This window comes from Pseudonaja textilis, chromosome 13 (genome assembly GCF_049901715.1).
Source record: "Pseudonaja textilis isolate UNSWEBS1 chromosome 13, rPseTex1.2, whole genome shotgun sequence".
Taxonomy (NCBI): domain Eukaryota; kingdom Metazoa; phylum Chordata; class Lepidosauria; order Squamata; family Elapidae; genus Pseudonaja; species Pseudonaja textilis.
Window position 1 is genome coordinate 16,171,134 of NC_142002.1, and position 26,297 is coordinate 16,197,430.

Below are 26,297 nucleotides of genomic sequence, written 5' to 3' on the forward strand. Positions count from 1 at the left end.
GACGTCCAGCTCCATAAAAGAACAAGACAAGCATTCTGAAAAGATGAATAGTAACTTAGGATTGCTCCAAATAAGGAATTTATTCTCTTGCCACCTGCACAGACAATAGAAGAATGAAGCAAGCAGGCCTTTATAGAAGGTGACTAAGCAAGGTATAAATGCTGTGCATTTGTATGCAGAAGAAAAAGAATTAGGTAAAAGTTGACCGATTACTCAACGCTAAACTAATAACTGATGAAGCAACGTTAGCCAAATGCAGAGCAATTACGAAGACTTTATAATAATAAAATGTCCAAACATGATGGTAAGATTGAAGCAAAACGACTTCCAGAGAAGAAATGACAAACTGAAGCTTCCAAAAAGAAGAGCTGATTATTGTGGTGGAATGAAGAACCAGTGAGTAGACCATCTCTCCATCACTGGAAGCTTTCAAGAACAGACTGGACTGGCCACCGGTCAGAAATGGTGAAGGGTTTCCTGCTTGTGGGAGGGAGGAAGAGTTGGGCTAGATGATCTCCAAGGTCCCTTCGAATTCTGTAATTCTGTTATTGTCCAAAATTCCTTTCTGGACAAGGAAACGACTTGGGGTTGCCCACAAGTACTCCATACAGTTGTTTCTGTTAGGAGACCACAAGACAGCAATCTCTGGAGGTTTGAGAGTCTGGGCAACAAGGACATAGCTCTTTTGCTCAACCTATTTAATTGCAACGCTTAATAAATCACTATAAATAAAAAAAAGGAATGCTGAAGAAATAGGTTCCATTTTCAAATGTGAAGCCATGCCTGAAATTCCACCGTGCAAATTGCGTACAAATTGTACCTATTATGCAGTGTACATACACAAAGAGAGACATACATAGGCACACATATATCATTAGCTTTGGCATTTGACGGTTGCTCAGACAATGATGGAAACCTTTTCAGGTAAAAGATGTAAATCTTTTCCTCAAAATTTATATGAAAAGAGAGTCACTAATCCCAGCATGACTGAACAGTTATGCAACGGCAAAAGAAACTGGCAGGATTCATTGAAAGATTTGATTAGAATTTGGCCAGGATTCACACAGGATTATGTGAACATGGAAGATGCTCAGGTCAACCCAAGTTTCCTTTTTTTAATTTTTTTTTTGGGATGGGGGCAACTGAAGAATTGAAGCTAACTAGGCAGAGGTGGTATCCAGCAGGTTCTGACCGGTTCTGGAGAACCAGTAGTGGAAATTTTGAGTAGTTCGGAGAACCTGCAAATCCCACCTTTGATTGGCCCCGCCAACCCCATCTATTCTCTGCCTCCCATTGAGTCCCACCTGATCGGCTGGGTCTTCTTTGGTTGCCCTGCACAGGAGAACGGAGCTGGAAAGCAGGTTAGTGGGGTGGGGAGGGAATGGGATTTTGCAGTATCCTTCCCCTGCCACGCCCACCAAGCCATGCCACATCCACCAAGCCACAGCCACAGAACTGGTAGTAAAAATTTTTTTGAATCCCACCACTGTAACTAAGGCAACTGGAGCATTGACGGCCATTTTCCACCTGTTCAACAATACTTAACAGGTCCATTCAAATTAGAAATTAGGGGAGGGAATTTGATTGACATCGACACTGAGGGTCAGCATTGATGGTTAGCAGTAGCAGCTTGCAGGACAGGCTTAGGGTGGGGGGTGGGCCGATGGATGGGGGGGGTGTGCCCCCTTGGCCTTCTGAAATTAGGAGAAATTGGTGATAGAAAGGCCACAGAGCTTCACTATTTGAGGCCTTGGTGCACAACCGTCTGGTTTTCACACTAGATTAAGCCGCCATTTGATTACGGATGGTTTGATGACTGCATTTGACAGATCCATCCCTCGGCCATCGTTCCCACGCCACCACAGCAAGGTTCAACTAACCCAAAGCCAAATGACTTCAGTATGTTGTGTGAACACTTCGACTCCACATGCAGGAGTTTAGACCAGGGGTCTCCCACCTTGGCAACTTTAAGACTTGTGGACTTCAGCTCCCAGAATTCCTCCTCAGCATGCTTTGCTTTGCTGGATGAGGAATTCTGGGAGTTGAAGTCCACAAGTCTTAAAGTTGCCAAGGTGGGAGACCCCTGGTTTAGATGTAAGGCAGTTCCAATCCACCCCTCAACGTCCTCTGCCTGGACACAGAATTTGGCCAACACGGCCAGCGACGGTTGGTGCCATGGACTTCAGGAGAGAACACACAGGGATCCCTGGTACCTCTGGAAGCTGTCTGACCTCCCAGGGCTGTTTTGGGGGGTGAAGAATAAATTCCCAGAACCAGTCTTAAACTGGCATGGAGTGGGGAAGGGGGGAGGAGGGAGAGAGCCATGCAAACAAGGGATTGATCAATCATTGCCAGAGAATGCATGGCCCATCTCCTCCTCCTCTCCTCCTCCTCCTGCTTTCCATCTTCCTCCTCCTCCTCTTCATCTTCTTCCCCCTCCTCCTCCTCCTCCTCTTCTTCTTCATTGTCTTCCCCTCCCCTTCATCCTCTTCTTCCCCCTCCTCCTCCTCTTCCTTGTCCTCCTCTTCCTCCTTCTCCTTTTCATTATCTTCACTATCTTCTTCTTCCCACTCCTTCCCCTCATCTCCTCCTTTTCATCTTCCTCCTCCTCCTCCTCTTCATCATCTTCCCCTCTCCTCCTCCTTTCCGTCTTCCTCCTCCTCCTCTTCTTCCATCCTCTTCCCTTCCCCCTCACCTCCTCCTCTTCTTCGCCTTCCCCCTCTTGCCTTCCCCTCCTCCTCCTCTTCACCTTCCTCCTCCTCCTCTTCATCGTCTTCCCTTCCCCCTCTCCATCATCTTCTCCCCTCCTCCTTTTCATCTTCCTCCTCTTCCTCCTCCTCCTCTTCATCTTCCTCCTCTTCCTCCTCCTCCTTTTCATTTTCCTCCCCCTCCCCTACATCGTCTTCCTCCCCCCTCCTTCTCTCCCCCGCCCGGCTTTTGCTGACCCCCCTCCCCTCCCAGCCTTGGGAGGAGGTCTTTGCTCTCCCCGGGAGGGCTTACAGCTTCCCCCGCCCCTCCCCGCCCCCCGCCTTGGGACCCTGCCAGGGCAGAGTCCGACCCCTCCTCCTCCTCTCCTCTTCCTCCTCCCCACCCCCCCGTGCGGATCGCAGCCTCGGCCGGCCGGATAAAGTCCCCCTGCGGAGGGCGGGCGAGCAGCCGGAGCGCCGCGCGTGAGCTGGCCGGGAGCTCGGACGGGGCGATGGCGGCGGAGGGCGAGGCCAACTTGGCCGTGGTGGTGCGGGCAGCCGGCGAGCTGCGCCTGGTAGGGCGGCTCGGTCTCTCCCGGGCCCGGCTGCAGGGATCGGCCGGCGGGCGCCTGCTTGCCGAAGCTGCCCGTCTCTCTCTCTCTCCCGTCCTTCCCGGGAATGACGCGGCCGAGAGCCGGCGTGCCAATGGGCGGCCGGGGCGGGGGGCGGGGTGGGCTTTGGGCAGCCCCAGTTGGCCCGGAGGAGAGGCGGTGGGTGCGCTGGCTGCCGGGGGAGGGGCGGGCAGACCCCCCACTCCCCCCGACCCGATTCCCGCGGATGTGGGCGCCGAGCAGCTGGGCGGGGGGGCGGGGGGCTCCTTGGGGGTCTCTGGCGAAGTCACCCCTGGCCCAGCCAGGACTTAGCAAAAGGGGAGGGTCGGATATCTGGGGTTAGGAGAGCCTCGTGTCACGCGAGAGAGCCCGGAAAAGCGAGGGTTACTTGAAATTGACCGACTGATTGTCAATGGCATTTTCTTTCTTTCTTTCTTTCTTTCTTTCTTTCTTTCTTTCTTTCTTTCTTTCTTTCTTTCTTTCTTTCTTTCTTTCTTTCTTTCTTTCTTTCTTTCTTCCTTCCTTCCTTCATTTCTCTTTCTCCCCTCCTCCCTCCTTCCCTTCTCTTCTCATCTCTTCTCTTCTCCTCTCCTCTCCTCCCTCCCTCCTCTCCTCTTCCCTTCCCTTCTCTCCCTCCCCTCCCTCCCTTCCTCTCCCCTTCCCTTCCCTCCTCTTCCCTTCTCTTCTCTTCTCTTCTCTTCTCTTCCCTTCCCTTCCCTTCTCTCTTCCCTTCCCTTCCCTTCTCTCCTCTTCCCTTCCCTTCCCTCCCCTCCCCTCCCCTCCCCTTCCCTTCCCTACCCTACCCTACCCTACCCTACCCTACCCTACCTTATCCTATCCTATCCTATCCTATCCTATCCTATCCTATTAAAAGGCACTTTAAAATAATAGCCAAGAAGGATAATTTTTCCCCTCTGCAGGTTTTCCCTTTACCTGTCCACTCGTTTGCAGAATGCTCTTACTGAACGCCCCCTGTCCTTCAGCAGATTAGATGTTCCTCTGTCTGTCTGTGTGTGTGTGTGTGTGTGTGTGTGTGTGTGTGTGTGTGTGTGTGTGTGTGTTTTAGCAAATGAATCAGTATGGGGGGGAAAGGCCCATTATTAATAATTTTATGGCAGTGGTCTGGTTCCTACATATTGCTAAGCCACAGTTGGTTTAAACATGGTTTCTCATCTGAGGTTGCCCTATGAAGCCGTTGCTCCACCAAGGTGGCCATTTGACATCATATGAAAAGTCAACAATTGACACGTTGGCTTCATTTAAAGAATGCATCCTGTCCGGGTCTGGTTTACAAAAAGCAAATGTTTGCCAAAAAGAAAACAGTGTTCATAAATTTTTGCTTTTAAAACCAGGGAGGAATCAGAATTGGAATTTTGCATCCAGACCTTAATGAAAAGACCAAGGAACTTTTTGGCAGTGCGGTGAAAAAATTCCCCATAGAATTATCATTTTTAAGAAGAAGCAAAACAATATAATAAAATGGGGAATTTGCCACTGTTAAATGGTTTGGTGGTTGAGATCTTCTCATCTTGTGACATTTACCTGATTTCAGAATCAAGACTCACAAGCTAATCATTAAACACACTTAAGTATTTTATGACCACAACCGTTTAAGATATATGTTGTAATGACTAGGCAGAGTTCTTTGATCATGAACAACTGAATCATGATGATCTTTATTGGAGTCTAGTTTTGCATTTATACACATTTTTAGTTATCCTCCATCACTGGTTAACTTTGGTTACTGCTTAACTTTCGTTACTGTTTAGCACAGTAATCCATACAATTAATTATCTCTAGTTAAAGTCTAACATAGGTTTACTTCCTCTCTCTAATCCTCCTTTAGATTAGTGACTTTGTTTGCCTGAGTTGTATTTGCTTGGAAACATTCTTTATCTGAGGTTGGCCATCCGAGATTGGAACATTCCTGCAATTACAACTCTACAGATATATCCTTTCACCTTTCCCCAGTTAGTGCAAAGTTATTATCTTTATCAGGCTTTATTTTCTCGGAGGATTTAAAATATAATCTGTTTCTAAATGATGCTTAGAGGTTGCAGTGGTGGGATTCAATTTTTTTTTACTACTGGTTCTGTGGGCGTGGCTTGGTGGGCATGGTGTGGCTTGGTGGGTGTGGCTTGGGGGGCATTGCAGGGAAAGATACTGTAAAATCCCCATTCCCTCCCCACCCCACTAACCTGCTTTCCAGCTCCATTACCCTGGGCAGGGCAACAAAAGAAGACCCAGCCAATCAGCTGGGATTCCGGAGGCGGAGAATAGATGGGGGTGGGGCCAGTCAGAGGTGGGATTTGACGGTTCTCTGAACCACTCAAAATTTCCGCTAGTGGTTCTCCAGAACCGGTCAGAACCTGCTGAATCCCACCTCTGCTTCTGAGCTTTCACACTTGGGCTGGAGCCCTTGTCCTCAAGGAACTTATCTCTAACCTTCTTCCAACTTAGGGAGAAGTTCCATGAAGATGGGCTCCAGAATGAGTCCAAAACCTCAGAAGACAAAACCTCTGGTCCTGTTGACCAACCCAGATTGGATCCTACAACATTATCCTTGGACACGTATATTGGGCCTTCAATCTAATTTTGCCCAACTATTTACAAAGTCTGCATTACTATTACTGTTAATCTTCTCATCACTCCTTATCACCCATCCCCTCCCACTTGTGATTGTAGGACTGTAACTTTGTCACCTGTATTCTTAATATCTATATTGACTGTTTCCTAGTATGATTCGATTGTTTATTGTACCCTCTGACTACGATTAAGTGTTGTACCTTATGATTCTTGACAAATATACTTTATTTTTTCTTTATGTACACTGAGAACATTTTCACCAAAGACAAATTCCTTGTGTGTTCAATCACACATGGCCAATAAAGAATTCTGTTCTGTTCTGTTCTATTCTATTCTATTCTATTCTATTCTATTCTATTCTATTCCATTCCATTCCATTCTCCTCTTCTATTCTATTCTATTCTATTCTATTCTCATTCTATTCTATTCTATTCTATTCTATTCTATTCTATTCTATTCTATTCTATCCTATTCCATTCCATTCTCCTCTTCTATTCTATTCTATTCCATTCCAGTCCATTCCATTCCATTCTCCTATTCTATTCTATTCCACTCCACTCCACTCCACTCCACTCCACTCCACTCCACTCCACTCCACTCCATTCCATTCCATTCCATTCCATTCCATTCCATTCCATTCCATTCTATTCTATTCTATTCTATTCTATTCTATTCTATTCTATTCTATATTCTATATTCTATTATATTCTATTTTCATTCTTCATTGAATTAGGCAAAGATATTACTTGGCCCTGTTTCTGTCCAGTATTTCTTTTCTTTAGAAAGTGATGCACCATCGAAAATGGCTTGAAAAATGGCTGAAATCTTTTTCCATCTTTGTTTGGACTTTTTTTTAAAAAAAAAATCCTCTTCCCTCACACTTGTAAATTATTTAGAGTTTTTCCAAGGATTCACTCCTCATTCTAAAAAGCTGCAAACCCTAAAAAAAAAAAGAGAAAGAAAAGAAACCAATGCAAATGGTTCACCCCTATTCTTGGTGGAGAATAAAAATTTGAATTTTAAGTCGTTGGCCAGCAAGGGAAGAGTCGGACATGAAATAAGACTGCAGGTTCTGTCTTATGAAAAGAAGTGAAAGAAGGATTAAGGGGGGACCTGATAGCAGTCTTCCAATATCTCAGGGGCTGCCCCAAAGTAGAGGGAGTCAAGCTATTCTCCAAAGCACCTGAGGGCAGGACAAGAAGCAACGGGTGGAAACTAATCAAGGAGAGAAGCAACCTAGAACGAAGGAGGAATTTCCTGGCAGTTGGAACAATTAATCAATGGAACGACTTGCCACTAGAAGTTGTAAATGCTCCAACACTGGAAGTTTTTTAAAAGATGTTGGATTACCATTTGATTGAAATGATATGGGGTTCCCTGCCTGAGCAGTGGGTTGGGCTAGAAGACCTTCAGGGTCCCTTCCAATTCAATCTATTATTCTGTCCTATTTGCATTTATTTCCCCCCGCAATTCAATCATGTCCAATTCTCAATACTTCCTAGACAAGACCCTGCAGTCTTCTTGACAGTAATTTAATTTAATTTAAGTAGTTTGCCATTGCTTTTTTCCTAGGGCTGAGAGAAAATGATTGGCCCAAGGCCATCCAGCTGGCTTCTTCTAAGGCAGGACTGGAACTCACAATCTCCCTTAACCATGTCACCAGTCTCTCTCTCGCTCCCTCTCCTCCCCCCCTCTTTCCCTCTCTCCCTCTCTCTTTCTCTTTGTAATTGCACATGCATAAATCCTTAATGGGGATTGCCTTTGTAATCTAACCTTTCTGCACACCAGCAATTATCCTGGTGCTTTTTAATTTTTTAATATGAAAGAGGAAATAGTGGGAAAAGAAGCCCTTTTACGTCCGAACTAGAACTCCCCTTCTGTGTATCATATCGAATTATTCAATTCAAATCTTAACCGAAGTGTCCAAATTAGTGCGTACGGTTTATACTTTTTAACTACGGTCGTTCCTCCAGGTGTGATCCTGGAAAGAAGCTTGTGCAATTGTAGAACGAAAAGCAAATTCTTCGTAACCGTGGATCCTTGAATTGTCAAGGAATTTCCAGGGCAGACTAGCTGATTTAATTTTGGTATGAGCAGCATTAAGGTTTCGTGTAAAACTGAACCTTCCTTAAATTTCTTTTTTTTTTCCCCTTTCTTTCTTTCTTTCTTTCAGGAAAACCGACCAGTTCCGGAACCTGGTCCTAATGGTAAGTTGGGATATTCACTTTTTGGAATTTCATCACTTCATTCTCAAGTCAACAGACATGTTGAAGGAAGGTAGGTGATGAACAGGTTTGGATGGTGAAAGTCGTGTTCCAGGGAACAATTGTTACTAAACCGGTCTCATTTATTTGCTAGATTTTATCTTCACCTTGTTTTATTTATTAGGCATTCTGCTGTGGAAATATTGTTCAGTGACATGTAAAAATAGGAAACATTTGAGGGCTTCCCCAAGGTGGGTTGTTTTTTTTTTTGCAGATATTTCGTTAAGCAAACTGGGTAACATTATCAGTGCTAGCAATGAATTGTCTGCAAGAAAACAACCCAGCCAAGGACCCCTCACTTCAACCCCAAGCTACAAATATTCTTCTTTCTTGGTATTAATGTCTTGAGATTCTATACCATGCAAACAAAGCACATACAAAAAGAGGAGGCCAAAGAACAGGAGACAGACTCAGAAGAAGAGGAAGGGACTACATGAAATGCAGTCTTACGGCAGCATCAATTCTGGTTGAGGCAGCCAGAAGCACCAAAACCAGAACTTTGTATTTCCTTTGACATTCAAAGTGGAAGAGGAAGAGAGGAGGAGGAGGAGGAGGAGGAGGAGGAGGAGGAAGAAGAAGAAGAATAAGAATAAGAAGAAGAAGAAGAAGAAGAAGAAGAAGAAGAAGAAGAAGAAGAAGAAGAAGAAGAAGAAGAAGAAGAAGAAGAAGAAGAATGTAGCTTTTCTTTAACAACAAAATATTGCAATTCCTTCCTCTTTTTCTAATCCAGTCCATTAGGGAGATGTTTGTCTGAGCTGCTTCCAGATGTTACCTGGATGTTCTGGACTTTAAAAAAAATGCTCCAGTCCCTTTTGCCAACACCTCCATATGTCCATCAGGGTCACCTTATGTCTTAAACTTAGATTTCAGCAAGGCATTCGACAAAGTAGACCACAACCTACTTCTTAGTAAAAGTAGAAAAAAGTGGACTAGATAGCACCACCACCACTAGATGGACTCGCAACTATCTGGCAAACCGTACTCAATGAGTAGTCCTTAATGGGTCTAAGTCTACATGGAGGGAAGTAAGCAGTGGGGTACCTTCATTAACGACTTAGATGAGGGAATAGAAGGAGAATTTACCAAATTTGCAGATGATACTAAGCTGGCAGGAATAGCTAACACCCAAGAAGATAGGCTCAAGATCCAGATGGATCTTAGACTAGAACACTGGGCTTTATCTAACAAAATGAAATTCAATGTAGAGAAAAGTGAAGTCCTACACTTAGGCAAGAAAAACCAAAAGTACACATGTAGACTGGGTGAAACCAGGCTTAATAGCAGTAACTGGGAGAGGGATCTTGGAGTCTCAGTGGACAACCAGCTAAATAGGAGTCAGCAGTGTGCAGCAGCCACCAAAAAAGCTAATGCAGTCCTAAGTTATATTAACAGAGGGATACAATCAGGATCAAGGGAAGTACTAATACCACTCTATAAAGCCTTAGTAAGACCACACCTAGAGTACTGCATCCAGTTTTGTTCATCACATTACAAAAAAGATGTTGAGACATCTAGCAAAAGTGCAGAGAAGAGCAACCAGGAGGATTAGGGGACTGGAGACTAAAACGTATGATGAACAGTTGCAGGAACTGGGCCTGGCTAGTCTAGTGAAGAGAAGGACCAGGGGAGACATGATAGCAGTCTTCCAATATTTGAGGGGCTGCCCCAGAGAGGAGGAAGGGGTCAAGCTATTTTCTTATGCACCTGTAGGTCAGACAAGGAATGATGGATGGAAACTGAACAAGGAGAGATTCAACCTGGAAATAGGGAGAAACTTTCTGACAGTGACAAAAATCAGCCAGTAGAACAGAAGTTGCCCTCAGAAGTTGTGGGAGCGCAAGAGATTGGACTGCCATCTGTCAGAAATACTGCTTGGGTGGGGAGTTGGACTAGATAACCTGCAAGGTCCCTTCCAACTCTGATTATGTTATCTGTTAGCTCTACATATTTGTTTCTTTTATCATTATGATAAAAATTGCCCAAGCTCTGGACACCAAATGACCGGATTTAAGGTTCAGCTAGGAAACCATTTGCCTGGAGGAGTCCAGCAGCTTACATTGGTGTGAGCTCACCAAGTATGGCCTGAAATTATTAGTCCTGGGTACAGATATTGCAAAACCATGTTCTGATGTGACTCTTGTACATGATGGGCAATTTCCTTGATTATGTCTTTGTGCTCACCATGAATCAGTGTCTGGTAAATCGGAGTTGCCCCAGGGTTTGAGTTATCAGTTCTGGAATTTATAGGACACAGGTGGATTTTAGGGCATGATTTGATAGGCAATATGAGTAAAAGAAATATATCTAGGCCATGTATTTGGTTGTGTCTGATAATTGTATCTCTGTAATGTTCTGATGATCTCCTGCAGAACTGGGGAACGATTTCTGTAGAAATATTCTTATAGCTTTGTAAATATGTCACCCTTTTGCTATTTTCTTAGAACTGGATCGGATCTAGATCATTCTTTCAATTGACTCTTGAGATTTAATAAAAAGAAGGACTAGAGGGGACATGATAGCAGCGTCCTGATATCTCATGGGTTGCCACAAAGAAGAAGACGTCAACTTATTATCCAAAGCACCAGAAGGCAGGACAAGAAACAACGGATGGAAACTAATCAAGGAGAGAAGCAACCTAGAACTAAGGAGAGATTTCCTGACTGTTAGAACAATTAACCAGTGGAACAATTTGCTCCCAGAAGTTGTAAATGCTCCATCACTGGAGGTTTTTAAGAAGAGATTGGACAACCATTTGTCTGAAATGGTAGAGGATTTCCTGCTTGTGCGGGGGGTTGGACTAGAAGACCTCCAAGGTCCCTTCCAAGTATATTATTCTGTTATTTGGATCAGTGGTTGCCAACCAGTGGGCCGGGGACCACTGGTGGTCTGTGAGAAAATTTTGGTGGTCCACAGAGAAATGTCACCCCCAGAGCACGCCCCACCCAAAGCAATTAATCCAGGCTGTGCGGGAACACAAGGCTGCATCATCTACATGGCCTGCTCAGACCGGAAACCTTCCTTTTAGGAATTATTAAAGGTAGGATACCAAAAGAAATAAAATATTTATTGTTACATATCACAACAACTGCCAGAATAGCCTTTGCAGAGGTATGGGAAACCCCCCCAATATTCCTAAAGAAGAACTGATATTACAAAAAGCAACAGAAAGTGCCGAAATGAATATGTTAACGTTGAATTTGAAAGAAAGAGATGACTGATTATTACATAATCTGGAATAAATGGTGTGATTGGTTAGCAAGCAGAACTAAAAAATAAGACAAGAAACTTAACTGTAAGAAACCTCAAGAATGTAAAATGTAAATTTGTAAATTATGTAAGAATATAGGAATAACGATAATAGTTAAAGTTATTAATTAATATTAGATAAATATAAATACAATGTGTTAAGATGTTTATGATAAGAACGTGTATAGATGTCAAGGATGTTGTTGAAACTATGATGCTTTATGTTGAAAATTAGAAACTCAATAAAAACATATTAAAAAAATTGTATTGAATCGAATCAAATAGAATAGAATCAAATAGAATAGAATAACAGAGTTGGAAGGCACCTTGGAGGTCTTCTAGTCCAACCCCGTGCTTAGGCAGGAAACCCTACACCACTTCAGACAAAGGGTTATCCAACATCTTCTTAAAAACCACAACTTCTGAAGGCAAGCTACTCCCCTGATTAATGGTTCTCACTGTCATGAAATTTCTCCTTAGTTCTAAGTTGCTTCTCTCCTTGATGAGTTTCCAACCTTCCACCCATTGCTTCTTCTCAAGTGCTTTGGAGAATAGTTTGACTCCCTCCCTCATTAGATGAACTAATTAACCACATTTCTGTTTCTTCTAAAATCTGCCCCTCTTTGCATTGTAAGTAGTAAGGGTTCTCAAAGGTGATTTTACTCTCTGATTTATCTCTTTCATAACAGAAGTGCTTTTGAAAATGCACTCCGTGGGAATCTGTGGGTCTGACGTCCACTACTGGCAACATGGACGAATTGGAAACTTCGTGGTGAAGTCTCCAATGGTGCTGGGCCACGAAGCTTCGGGAACTGTTGTGAAAGTGGGCTCTTCAGTAACCAAGTTAAAGAAAGGTGAGCTGAACCTGTTCCCAAGTCCCCTCCATCTTTCCTCTTAGTATCTGAGGAGTAAGGATTGAACAGCATGTACAAACAGTTGGAGGTAGGGTCTTCCAGCTGCCTTTTCAATTGCTACCGATTTGGAGTAAATACAATTGGATTGTTGGGCTTTAGGATTAAAATCAGCTGTAAAAAATAGTGGAATCGAGAAAAACAATGGTTTTATTTTGGGGCAGATTTGTTTATTTATTTTCTGTGGTGGTGGCTGTACTGGACTCTTTCATGTCCCTTTCTCTACAATCCCGCCCTCTGTCCCTGAACTTACAAACCATCCCACAAAATATTATATGGTCTTTGACTTTAAAAAAAGTTGGACAACCACCAGTTGTAGAAATGTTTATATACTGCCTTTAGATCCACCCTTTTTTCCCTTAATGTAGCAACAGGTCCATCTATCTTCTATCTGTCTCCTAATATCCTTTCTGTGAAATGTGACTCATCTTCACAGAAGAAGAATAGAGATTTTCGAAGATGTGCCTTGTCAGGTTGGAACTGAGGGAAAGTTAATGCTAGGATTACACGATCTTGTGGGGCCTAGGGGAACAGCAAATCCAGAAGTTTCTAAGCTATATTTCCTTCTCTTCTGAGTTGACAATTCTTGTCATTTGATCCTTACCTAAGCTTGACTGTCCGTAATATGACTGGACTGCTCTAATGATTACCAGAAATGCTTTAGGGTTCTTAAGTTTCATCAGCGTTCAGGTGATAAATGATATATTAATACGTAATAATTTGGAGTATCTGTTTAGAATTCAATGGTGTGAATGGGTCTCCTAGATAGACAAATCACTTCAGTGGGTCATTTTCCCCCCCCCTGCTTTCTCTCCTTCTTGCAACCTTGTGGCCTCTTTAGGTGATCGAGTAGCTATTGAGCCTGGTGTTCCTCGAGAAATTGACGAGTTCTGCAAGATTGGACGTTACAACCTCTCTCCGACCCTTTTCTTCTGTGCAACCCCTCCTGACGATGGGAACCTGTGCCGATATTACAAACACGATGCCAACTTTTGCTACAAGTTAGTTGCGATTTATTTTTATTTATTTTTTTATTTGTCAATTGCTTACAAGATAATAGGTATAAGTAAAAACATAGTTATGAATACATGGATACATATAAGAAAAATTAAAATATATATAAAAGAAACAATAGGACAGGGACAATAGGCACATTGGTGTGCTTATATGCGCCCCCTACAGACCTTTAGGAAAGTGGTGAGGTCAATAGTAGACAGTCTAAGGTTAAAGTTTTTGGGGTTTGGGGAAAAGAACCACAGAGTCAGGTAGAGTATTCCAGACATTGACCACTCTGTTGCTGAAGTCGTATTTCCTGCAATCAAGTTTGGTGCGATTAACCTTGAGTTTGTATCTATTGTTTGCTCTTGTGTTGTTATGGTTGAAGCTGAAGTATTCATTGACAGGTAGGACATTGCAATATATGATTTTATATACTATACTTAGATCGGACCGAAGGCGGTGTAGTTCTGTGTTTTGGGGAAAACCAGATCACGAAGCTAACCAATCGGAGGCACTGATGTAGGGTTTTCCCTGGGTTTAATCGATTTTGAGCAGCGTGCAGTCTCCCTGAACGGGTTAAATTTGGGTTACAAACGGACAGAATCTCAACCGCATAGTTGAGATTGAAACCTTAAATCATCCTAAATCACAACACAGCCGTACATAAACTGGGAATCTTTAACATTCAGAACCAAAGAATTAGCCCATAGTCTGAGGCTGAATCTGAGATCTTTACAAGCAAAGCAAATATTTTTTTGATCACAGCCTTTCCTTTCCCTAATGGATAGACATAGCACAATTCCAATTTTCTGCTCAAATCAGTGTTGTTTCCTCCCCCCATCATTTCAGTGGTCTGGAAGGAGGAAAAAAAACAATTTAATCACAAGATAGCAGTTTTTACACATATTTCTAAAGTGTTCAAAACCAGCAGCCTGTAAAATTTAGGGATTAACTAACACGGGAAGTAAAATGCTTGTTTAGTTCTGCAGAGGATGGAGAACTTAAAAACGATGACCAATATTTATTGATTGAAATGATTTATATGGCTGCTACATCCCACAGCAATGACCCTGGGCAGGGCACAGTGATTAAACAATTACAATTACAAAACAACATTCATTCATTTAAGGAGTGTTTTGAGTTCACAGAAGTAATTCTGACCACAACCAATCAACCAGTAGAGCTAATTCAATTTTCTGCTCTGATACTTGGGACAATATGTATGGATAAGTTTCAGATGTAACAGAGAGATTAGGTAATGAAGAAACAAAGAAACTCCTATAAAGGAGAAAATTTGTAGCTCTGGGTTGAAATGAAGGTGCTCTCTGAGGTTGCTTGTTTTCTTGCAGATGTTTCATTACCCTAACTTGGTAACATCATCGGACTGATGATGTTACCTACTTGGGTAATGAAACGTCTGGAAGAAAACAAGCAAACTCAAAGAGCATCCAAAACCCCTCAAAGAGATTCCTCCTCAAAAATGCATTTTTATAATCCTGCGAGAGGCAAAACGAGAGAATATTATTACACATTCCCTTTCCACCATTAATCCTTTTCCTCCGCAGTTCTTAAAAATGATTGGAAAGTTGTAATAACTTTTGAATATGTTTTGAATTTGGAATAGTTTTTGAACTCTTTGCATATTTCAGTAATTCAATGAATTTTTCCTCCTCCCAGATTGTCTAGACAGTTTTATTTTCTGGGCTCCAAAGTCCTGAGACAAGCAAAGAGGACTTTGACCATTTGTAGTTAGGAGACTGGGAGTTGTCAGCAAGGCTCTGTTACTGTTTTCCAAGGAACTGTTTTCAGACACTGGTGCCTGAACAAAAGATTAAGACTCCTCTTAAAATAGCAGAACTCATGTGCATACAACAGCAACACCCGCAGGCAGTTGGGACTGGCTGATCTAAAAGCGCGATAATGCCAGCAAGATTAACTACAGCTTTGAAATAAAGGAAGTAACAGTCTTACTCCACACCATTTGTTTGCAGAATCACTTGTGGTGGAGAGTTTTGAAGAAGTAATTGTATATGTCAGTTCTAGAAGGATTAAAGGATTGGCCTGAAATTCATCCCTTTTCAGAGGAGGTTATGAAACCTCTACTTACTGCTAATCAGTTACGGGATGAAGGACTGTCACCTAATGGTCTTTGACATGCTTACCTAGAAAAAAAAATATAGAATAGAGCTGGAAGGGATCTTGGAGGTCTTCTAGTCCAGCCCCCTGCTGAAGCAGGAAACCCAACACCATTTCAGACAAATAGCTGTCCAGTCTCTTCTTAAAAACTCCAGTGACGGAGCACCCATAACCTCTGAAGTCAAGCCATTCCAGTGGTTGATTGTCCTCACTGTTATGAAGTTTCTTCTTAATTCCAAGTTTTTTCTCTCCTTGATGAGTTTCTATTCCTTGTTTCTTGTCCTGCCCTTTGGGGCTTTGGAGAATAATTTGACCACCTCTTCTTTGTGGCAGCCTCTCAAGTTCTGAAATACTGCTCTCATGTCACCTATAATTCTTCTTTTATTTAGACTAGCTAGACCCAAATCCTGCAACTGTTCTTCATAAATTTCAGTTTCTGGATCTTTAATCATCTTAGTCGCTGTTCTCTGAACGTTTTCCAAAGTCTCAACATGTTTTAAGTAGTACGGTGATCAAAATTGGTTGCAGTATTCCAGGTGTGGTCTTACTAGGGTTTTGTAAAGCGGCACAAATACTTTGCGTGATCTTGATTCTATGTCTCTGTTTATACAATACCCAGAATTATATTAGCTTTTTTGGCTGCTGCTGCACATTGCTGGCTCATATTATTACATGATATGATATTGTAAATTTCTGTGTCAGAATTTTAATACTGCGACTCTATGTGACTTACAATATAATAAAAAGTTAAAAAGCACTAAAAACAATTAAAATTAGAATACGAAGATGAAAAGTTAAAAGAGGAAACAGTGGTGGGTAGCACAGAAAGAATAAAATAAACCAGGAGTTCTCCTTCCAAAGGAGCCTAAAATAGAATATATATTTCACACACACAAACACGGAGGGCCCAACATGTTTTGTAGTCAATATTATTCAACATTTTTATCAATCATCCAGATCAGGGTTCTCCAAATTTGGCAACTTTAAGACTGGTGGACTTCAACTCCCAGAATTCCTTTGCCAGCTGGGGAATTCTGGGAGTTGAAGTTTCCAGGTTTGGAGACCCCTGAAATAAATGGATCAACCTTTCCTCATCTGTTCTTTGCAGCTGTGTTGGAACGCCCAACTGCTTAGACGTGCCAAGGAATTTATTCCCCAATTATCCCTTGTCACTTAATGGTAGGTCCAGATGAGAATTTCAAGGAATGACAATTAACTAGCTAGGTAACAACTTACTTTAGCATCTTGAGTTTGTGCTTAATTTGTGTTAAATCATTGTTCTTAGGTTTTTAATGTTTATGGTTTAGACGTTTGGAGATGTGGAGACTCTGGTTTCTACTTCACACACACTTATGGAAGTTCTTTGGTCTTCTTGCAGACTTCCAGACAACGTCACCTTTGAGGAAGGAGCTCTTGTTGAACCGCTTTCAGTTGCAATTCATGCCTGTAGAAGAGCTGAGGTGACACTGGGGAGCAAAGTCTTCATTTGTGGTGCTGGTATGGAAGACTTCGACATTTCTTTGATTTTTCTAAAATGGATGTATTATATTAGTCCCAAAGGATGCTTCTTCCCAGTCACAAAAATCGCTTCCATCATCTCCATATCTGAATTGGAGGCCACTTTGGATGTGGCATCCACGTTTCTCTTCCAAAAAGATTCTGTCATTGCTTTTTTTAAAAAATAAATAAAGCAAAGACCATCTTTACTGTGGTGCTTTTATTGTTTTCCACTAGTGCTCTTTTTATAATGTCGTTTTGTCCTTTAAAAATGGAAGACATTCCTTAGAAGTGCCTGTTGACTATGTCAAGGACCTTGGAGTTCTCATTTAGTTTAGTTTACTTTCTTTTCATTGCACCTTGTACAACGAAATCAAACACCACCTTCAGGGCACATGATGACCATGAAAATAAACACAAACACACATCCTTCACACTCCACACATGGAACCGAAAACCCGCAACACAACACCAACACTGCACTATATAGTAGAATTCAAAAGAGCTAGTGCCCTGGGATAGAAGCTGTTTTTCAGCCTATTTGTCCTTGTTTTTAATGTTCTGTACCGTCTGCCAGACGATAATAGTTCAAAAAAAGGATTCCCAGGATGAGATGGATCTTTGAGAATGTTTTGAACTTTCTTAAGGCAGCGGGAGCTATAAAGCTCTTCCAAAGAGGGGAGAGGGCAACCAGTGATCTTCTGGACAATACGTTAACCCTCTGGAGTGCTTTCCTATCTGCCACTGTGCAATTGGCAAACCATACGGTGGTGCAGTAGTTTAAAATGCTCTCTATGGTGCAGCGGTATAAGGTCACCAGCAGTTTTTCATTCAGTTCTTGTTTCCTGAGAAGTTTCAGGTAGTATAATCTCTGCTGGGCCCTTTTGACCAGGGCTGCAATGTGGGCACCCCAGGTCAGGTCCTCTTTTAGGGTAACACCCAGAAACTTAAAACTGGCCACTTGCTCCATTGCATTGATAAGCAAGGGCTGGATGTCTGATCTGTTCCTTCTATATCAAATGACCCATTGCCAAAAAGGCATTAAGAGTTGTTAACCTAATCTTACGAAGCTTCTCCTCCGGAAATATTGAATTGCTAACTAGAGCATACAAAACTTTTGCTAGACCAACACTCAAATACAGCCCATCAGTCTGGAACCTGCACTGTATAATCGGACATTAATACAATTGAGTGAGTCTAGAGGTATTTCATGAGAAGTGTACTACACTCCTCCGCTCGCAACAGAACACCCATATCACCAGGCTTGAGATTTTGGGATTGGACAACCTTGAACTACGCCATCTACGTTTGGACTTAAGCGCAGTACACAAAATTATCTGCTACAATGTCCTACCAGTCAGTGACTACTTCAGCTTCAACCACAACAATACAAGAGCACACAACAGATGCAAACCCAGTGTAAACTGCTTCAAACTCTATTGCAGAAAGTACAACTTCAGCAACAGAGTGGTCAATGCCTGGAATGCACTACCTGACTCTGTTGTTACATCCTCTAACCCCCACTCCTTTAACCTTAAACTAACCTCTATGGACCTCACCCCGTTCCTAAGAGGTATGTAAGGGGCGTGTGCATAAGTGCACCATGGTGCCTACCGTCCCTGTCCTATTGTCCCCATTTATTTGCACCTATTTCCTGTATTCTTACTCATGTTTATACTTATACCAATTATCTTGTAAGCGATTGACAAATCAAATGAATGAATGAATGAATGAATGAATGAATGAAATAAACTCTGTGCAACGAATAACCAGACTTCGTTCTGATGTTCCCCCATCCCTCTGTCTTCTTAGGACCTATAGGGCTTGTGACTTTGCTTATCGCTAAGGCGATGGGAGCAGCGCAAGTGGTGATTAGCGGTAAGATCAATTTACAATCTGGATGTCTTACTTTTGTGTGTATATTTGCAATTCGGCTTTCCAAGTTTACACGAGATACAGGAATAGTGTTATCTGGGTAAATGCAGAGCTATTAAATTGGACAAAGGAAGAAATATCATTCAAGACGAGAGGCAAATCTAGCAAGCACCAAGTTTTTTCTTCTTCTAAATCTTATTGATGTCTTTTGCATCGATCTTGAAGAACAACCGTTCAATATAAGTCTGGCATGACTTTTGGTGATATATATCTTTATATGTATGATATTCAGCTTTGTTCGGGTAGAAGAAGCCTGATGATGGCAGATGAGATTCTGCCGAAACGTTGCTACAACTTTAAAAGCACAACTACAATGACGTGGGAAAATACCCGAACAAAGCTGAATACCATACATGTAAGTACCCGTGAAAACTTAAGAAAACAAATATCTATATCTATATCTATATCTATATCTATATATTCATATATTCATATCATATCATATTTGTCCATTATATTTCATTTTCTTTAATTTACAAAACTTCTACTTTCATTCCTATAAAGCGTCAGCAATTTATTTTTTTTCCCCCCCTCGACTCTAGTCATTGATCCATTTTAGTCCAGACTTCATAGTACTCTGTCTCACCCTTATCCTTAATTTCTAGAGTTAGTCTCTCCATCTCTGCACAGATTAATATTTTCCTTATTATTCCGCTTTCTGCAGGGTTGTCTTCATTCTTTCCATTTTTCTTGATGGACTTCTCATCCAAATATAAACTCTGCTGATCTTGCTTTGGGTTTAGAGGTTATCTATATAGTGGGAGGCTTTGAACGTTGTTCTCTAGGAGGCACTTCATCGATTCTCCATCATAAGCCCACTTCCCGGTGATTGTGGGAAAGCAACATTTTGGTACTGCTATACAAGATACAGCAACGTTTACAATTTGGCAAGTTTAGGATGGGTGGACTTCAACCCTCAGAATTCCCCAGCCAGCATGGGGAGTTACTTTATTTTGCTTTTAAGATAACAGATAATCAGAGTTGGAAGGGACCTTGTAGGTCATCTAGTCCAACCCACCACCCAAGCGGGAGATCCTACACCATTTCTGACAAATGGCAGTCCTGTCCCTTCTTGAAAGTCTCAAGTGATGGTGCTCCAACAACTTCCGAGGGCAACTTCTGTTCCATTGGTTGATTGTTCTCACTGTCAGAAAGTTTCTCCTTATTTCCAGTTTAAATCTCGCCTTGTTCAGTTTCCATCCATTATTCCTTGTCTGGCCTACAAACGCTTTAGAAAATAGCTTGACCCCTTCCTCCTCTCTGTGGCAGCCCCTCAAATATTGGAAGACTGCTATCATTTCTACCCTGATCCTTCTCTTCACTAGACTAGCCAAGCCCAGTTCCTGCAACTATTCTTCCTATGTTTGAGTCTCCAGTCCCCTAATCATCCTAGTTGCTCTCTGTACTTTTTCTAGAGTCTCAACATATTTTTTATAATGTGGTGACCAAAACTGGGTGCAGTATTCTAGGTGTGGTCTTACTAAGGCTTTATAGAGTGGTATTAGTACCTCACTTGATCTTGATTGTATCCCTGTTAATGCAATCTAGGATTGAATTTTCCTGAATTCTACTAGCCTTCTCCCACCTTCTCAGTATTTTTTTGGTCTTCTGAACGTTTTCATGGCAGAGCTGAGAGTTCTATTTACCTTGGGAAAGTGCTTTTGAGTAAACTCTTTAAAGATGATCCCTAAAATTCTGCTACAGTACATATCCAACTTATCCTAGCTTACGGACTTCTGCAGAGTTGAGGTTTTGGCTGAAGTGATTCCCTGAAACTTTGAGTCCTGAGTTATCAAAACCAGCACCCAAACCATAATTTTTAATGGAATAGAAGGTTATAGCAATTGAACAAATGAGGATAATAATCATGTCGACCGTGTTTAAGATACAGGACTTGCTTTTAATTCAATCTAAATATAAATGAAACCGAATTTGACTTTTGTTTTACTTCTGCTTAATTCTGGAGCCTGACCTTCCCATGTCAATGAAATATTTGCTTTGACATTGTGCGGCCCTGGGTAAAAATCTTATTTGTCCATGGCTTTGCTTGGTCCTCACGTAAGTGTTTGTAGGAACATGAGCGTAAACACAATATCTTGGAATGCAAGAAATGCAGTCGCTCTCTGACGTTGGTTCAATGCTCAAATATATCCAAGGTAGGAACAATAGATTCTGTTCTTTCAGCTGATGAAATTTCTTGAGAATTTGCAGCGCCTTAAAGACTAACAGAGGAGCTGCTGCCAAAAGTCGCTCTAAATTAATTCTAATATGCCAGGATCATTCAAAAGTTGTTTATGTAGATCAGGTTCTGTCGACTTAAGGCAGAGGTCTCCAAACTTGGCAACTTTAAGACTTGTGGACTTCAACTCCCAGAATTCTCCAGCTGTGCAAAACGGAGTCACTGAATTGGTCGTAACACCGGTTGAATCCCACCCCTGTTCTGACCCAAACCTTGTTCCAAGTAAATAAACTCCAAACAGAGATAAAAGCAAAAATTTTTAATGCCTCTCTGTGAATTCTGTTGCTTCATGCTTAAAAGGCTATTAAAACTAATTGTCTCTGATAAGAACGAGCCTGGCCAAGGTTGTGCAAGGCTGCCAAGAACACTAGATTAAGTTGCCAAGAAATATTCCAAACAAAAAGTCTTCAATAACAAACCAGGATAGTTCGAACGTCCACAAGGCTTGAAGTGCAAGAACTTCTTTGCTTCCTGCAAAGAATCCTGGTCTCTCAGGCTGGCTTTTATCCCTTAAGGGAGGGGCCATTACCTTGCAGCCTTACTCCCGAGGTGCCCGTGCTGCTACAGCTGCTCTTTCCTTTGAGCAGCCCTGCGCGCATGTGCCCTGGGCACAGGCTCCTCGGGGACCTCTTCTTCACTGCTGCCAGACTCCATAATCTCCGAAGGCAGCACCCTACTCTCCGATAGTCCTGGCCCCATCCCTGCCTCACACGCAGGCCCCTCACCTGAGTCCTCCTCGCTCTCTGAGACCTCAGGCATCTGCACCTGTTGCCAGCGAACCACAACACTCTTTGATTTGGTCATACCAAGAGACGCCACCCCTCTCAGATAATAATTAAATGGTTATTTTTTTAATGATTGCTATGGATTTTTGCTTTCTTTGCCTATAGATTTGTCTGCTCCACGACTTGAGAAAGCCAAAGAAATCGGAGCGGATTCCACCATCCAGGTCAAGGGGCAGAGCCCTGAGGTGCTAGCCAGGATGGTGGAAAGCTTGTTGGGTTGTATGCCTGACATTACCTTGGAATGCACTGGGGCCGAATCCTGCATCCAGACTGGAATCTACGTGAGTGTTTCATAGCTTAATGTGATGACCCAGGGTGGGATACAAAACAAACACAGTCACAGAAAACAGGTGAAGCCCCTTTTATTGCTTCACTTTGCTTCCAAGCTCCGAATATCTTTGACAGAAGACAAAACAACGCCCACACAGTTACACGAAGAAGGAAAAAAAGCAACACAAACCAGGCAAGATAAGGGCTGAAGGATGTCTACAGATAACACACAGTGGGAAGGACCCCAAACTCAGAGAGGAACCATAAACTAGAGATATTTCCATGCTTTGTTTCCAGCATTCGCCCGTATGCATGTCCGTCCTCTTATTCAGTTGTCACAGCTGCAGCCCATGAAGAGGATCAAGGCCTTCTCCTCCCAAGTAGACCACGTCTCTCCCTGATCCTCTCCTCCCTGCGTGCCCTAGGATGGAGAGGGGATGGGCCCGGGTCCTCCTCTGACTGCTCAGCTGGCCTCTGCCCTTCCCCAGCCTCCTCCACAACATCCGGTGCCACACTTCCACTCCCTGTTGGCTGTTCCTCCTCTCCCTCAGAGTCCGTCTCCACCAGGAACATGACACGTAAAGGCATCAAGAATGAAGTTCAGTCTCTCTGTTGCGGGCAGTTGAGGAGGAGAGAATGAGGAAAATTCTAGAGAATGGGAAACCTGGATTGTTAAAATGGCCAACATCCTATGATAGATGCGCAAATACATTTTTTCATGCCTAACTCAAGACGTCACACCTACCTAATACTCCTCCTTCCTCCTGTTTTCTCACTAGTACAACTCCTTTGTAGACTTCCTGTAGATTGGAGAATCTGAAACCCACATTGGAGACTTCTATGGTAGCTTCCAACTTGGGAGGCTTCAGGTGTAGGATTCTACTAGTTCGGACTGGTTCAAGTGAACCGGATGTTAAAGTTACAGCTGGTTCGCCGAACTGGTATTTCAATCGACCACCTGGCAGCGAACCGGTTGCTGGGATTGTTGAATCCCACCTCTGGGAGGCTTGATAGATGAACCTTCTCAGTGGTGGCCTTTCAAATCACAGAGTTCCCTTTTTGGGTGGGTCCGTTGACATTGTTGCTGTTGGCCTTCAAGCCCTCATGGGACGCCATAACGTTCACAGGGGAAACAAGGTGAAAAAGTGATGACCCTGTGACACGATGGCATCATCACACAAGTGACGTGTCCTTCATACCTGATGTCAGTTTGATGTGATGAGGTGATGTTTGATATCAGTGTGGCTAATTCTGGAACTTCAGGAGGTTTGATGTCCTGATGTTTGACGCCATGGTGGTTTGTTATTGCTGGGTGATACTTTTTAGACTTTTCGTGGATCTGCTTTGCTCCCACACTTGCCAGGAAGGATTTTATCCTAGTATCTGAGCACAAGATTTGAATATCTGGGGTTCTAGGTTCTATCCTACTTTCTCCAAAAGGGACAGGAAAAACTCTGGCCTGAAATAGCAATCGTGGTGACAATCCTGGAATTGATGGGTGTTCTGGAGGAAATGGCATCTTCTTTAATTTCTTTACCCCATCTCAATTTTTGCTATTAGGTCTAGTTTAATGAAATGTATGCCTAGTTTAATGAAAACAAGGACTAGGGGTGACATGATAGCAGTATTCCAATATTTAAGGAGCTGCCACAAAAAGAAGGAGTCAAGCTATTCTCCAAGGCATCTAAAAGCATGACAAGAAGCAACTAATCAAGGAGAGGTCCAAGGAGAACTAAGGTGAAATTTCTTGACAGTTAGAAGAATTAAACAGTGGATGACTTGCCTCCAAAACTTGTGGGTGCCTCCAACACTCCATGTTTTTAAGAAGAGATTGGACAACCATTTGTCTGAAATGGTACATCAGGTCTCCGGCCTGAGCAGGGGGTTGGATTGGAAGACCTCCAAAGTCCCTTCCAACTCTGTTATTCTGTGATGGTAGATGGAAAGATAGGCGTGTTGACTTCTGGAGAAGTTGCTCCAAGACAAATCCCTCGTGTGTCCAATCACACTTGGCCAATAAATAATTTCTATTCTATTCTATTCTATTCTATTCTATTCTATTCTATTCTATTCTATTCTATTCTATTCTATTCTATTCTATTCCTCTTTCTCTTTCTCTTTCTCTTTCTCTTTCTCCTTCTTCTCCTTCTCCTTCTCCTTCTCTTCTCTTCTCTTCTTTCTATTTCTTTTCTCTTCTGTTTCTCTTCTACTTCTCTTCTCTTCTACTTCTCATTCTATTCTATTCTATTCTATTCTATTCTATTCTATTCTATTCTATTCTATTCTATTCTATTCATTCCATTCCATTCCATTCCATTTCTTTCTCTTCTCTTCTTTCTTCTTTCTCTTCTCTTCTCTTCTCTTCTCTTCTCTTCTCTTCTTTCTATTTCTTTTCTGTTTCTCTTCTCTTCTATTTCTCTTTTACTTCTCATTCTATTCTATTCTGTTCTGTTCTGTTCTGTTTTGTTCTGTTCTGTTCTGTTCCGTTCCGTTCCATTTCTCTTCTCTTCTCTTCTCTTCTCTTCTCTTCTCTTCTCTTCTCTTCTCTTCTCCTTCTCCTTCTCCTTCTCCTTCTCCTTCTCCTTCTCCTTCTCCTTCTCCTCCTTCTCCTTCTCCTCCTATTCCTACTCCTATTTCTACTTCTCTTCTCTTTTCTTCTACATGAACTTGGATCTCCTTATTTCTTCTCAGGCAACCCGTTCTGGTGGGACTCTAGTTTTGGTGGGTCTGGGCCCAGAAATGGTCACCTTGCCCATTGTGAATGCAGCGATGCGTGAGGTGGACATCCGTGGGATATTTAGATACTGCAATACGTAAGTATTACTCATGGATCTAGAGGAGCAAATAGAGACTTATTTTCCTCATACCTGGGGGCAGGGAGAATGATGTTTTATTGATCTTGGACACTGAATCAAGAACTGTGAATATGAGTCACTTGCCAAGGGACTGAATTTTGTTCACGTGATCATGGGGATATGGCAATGGTTGTAAGTGTGAAAAACGGTCATAACTCACTTTTTTCGGTGCCATTGTAACTTTGAACAGTCACTAAATGAATGGTTGTACCTGTATATTTGTATTTAGAAGGTCACATCACCTCTATTCTTGGTGGGTCTTGGAAATCTCTTTCTAAGAATAATCCTTGCCACAATCCAGCCGTTCAAATGGGTGGGATTTTACTGGTTCGAACCGGTTCTATAGAACTGGTTGTTAAGATTCTGTGCAGCTCGGAGAACTGGCAAATCGTTCCCCTGGCTGGTCCCGCCCCTCTCCGCCTGCCCCTCCCCACCCAGTCAGTCCAATCCCACCCCTGCATTCAAAATCAATTCCCCCTTTTGTCGTTTGCTTTCTTCGCAGGTGGCCCATGGCGATCGCCATGCTTGCATCGAAAAAAATCAACGTGCAGCCCCTGGTGACCCACCGTTTTCCCTTGGAAAAGGCAGAGGAAGCATTTGAGGCAACCAAGAAAGGGATCGGGATAAAAATTATGCTGAAATGTGACCCAAAGGATCAGAATCCCTAAAAAAAGCCAAGCCAAGCCATGGCGTCCCATTCTAGTTTCCTGTTAAAGAAAGAAAGTCCACAGAGAAGAAAATACAAACAAGGTGAATCGGAGCCTTGCATGGATTGATAAGGTGCAGTCTTGTCAAGGAAACAAACCTGATGCAAAATTATTTGGAAATTTGATGTACTTCAACCTAAAAGGAGACCTTGAATTTGGATGAATAAATGGCCGCTGTCATTACAAGTGAAATGTGTCACTGGAACCTGCGTACAACTGTCAAAGGAGGTCTCCGTGTTTGATTTTCACAGCTCTCTGGGTCCAAAAAAGGGGAGGGCAGGGCTTCCTAGGTCAGGTGTGAGGACTTAAGGTTCCACCTTAGCGTGCTCATTTGGCAAACGTGGATGTGTTTGGTCCATCAGGATCCATTCAGAATTTGAGAAAAGAGTCCTTCGTGATCGTTCTGATCCGCTGCTTGCAGACTTTGAAGCTACGACACACCCTTCCTATCAGTTCAGAAATTCCTGCAGGGGTTAGTATGAAGTTCAGTCTAGACCCAATTTACATGGAGACATAGGTACCTACCTATAAACATCTGCTGGGAGTTTTGGACTATAATCTTGTAAGAT

General features: G+C 42.6%; 1 protein-coding gene across 3 annotated transcripts; it reads left to right on the top strand.

Annotated features, from left to right (window-relative positions):
• Positions 1-25,920, top strand: SORD (sorbitol dehydrogenase). Of its 3 annotated transcripts, XM_087941468.1 has the most exons (10): positions 3,091-3,262; positions 4,173-4,218; positions 8,058-8,091; positions 12,084-12,248; positions 13,147-13,306; positions 16,819-16,937; positions 18,750-18,815; positions 22,002-22,177; positions 24,858-24,979; positions 25,524-25,920. In XM_087941468.1, exons 4-10 carry the CDS (start codon positions 12,098-12,100, stop codon positions 25,687-25,689), a joined length of 960 nt encoding a protein of 319 aa, XP_087797594.1. In that variant the 5' UTR covers positions 3,091-3,262; positions 4,173-4,218; positions 8,058-8,091; positions 12,084-12,097; the 3' UTR covers positions 25,690-25,920. The 3 variants fall into 3 exon arrangements, with proteins under 3 accessions (XP_087797595.1, XP_087797594.1, XP_087797593.1); XM_087941469.1 differs by lacking the exons at positions 3,091-3,262; positions 4,173-4,218 and adding an exon at positions 1-455; XM_087941467.1 differs by lacking the exon at positions 4,173-4,218.
• The last annotated feature ends 377 nt before the right edge of the window (positions 25,921-26,297 follow it).

Bases quoted from the DNA above. Each gene is read 5' to 3' on its own strand.
- SORD (XM_087941467.1), top strand. From the start codon at position 3,200: ATGGCGGCGGAGGGCGAGGCCAACTTGGCCGTGGTGGTGCGGGCAGCC. The intron at 12,249-13,146 runs GTGAGCTGAACC...TGGCCTCTTTAG, and splicing joins AGTAACCAAGTTAAAGAAAG to GTGATCGAGTAGCTATTGAG. The intron at 18,816-22,001 runs GTAAGATCAATT...CTTTGCCTATAG, and splicing joins AGCGCAAGTGGTGATTAGCG to ATTTGTCTGCTCCACGACTT.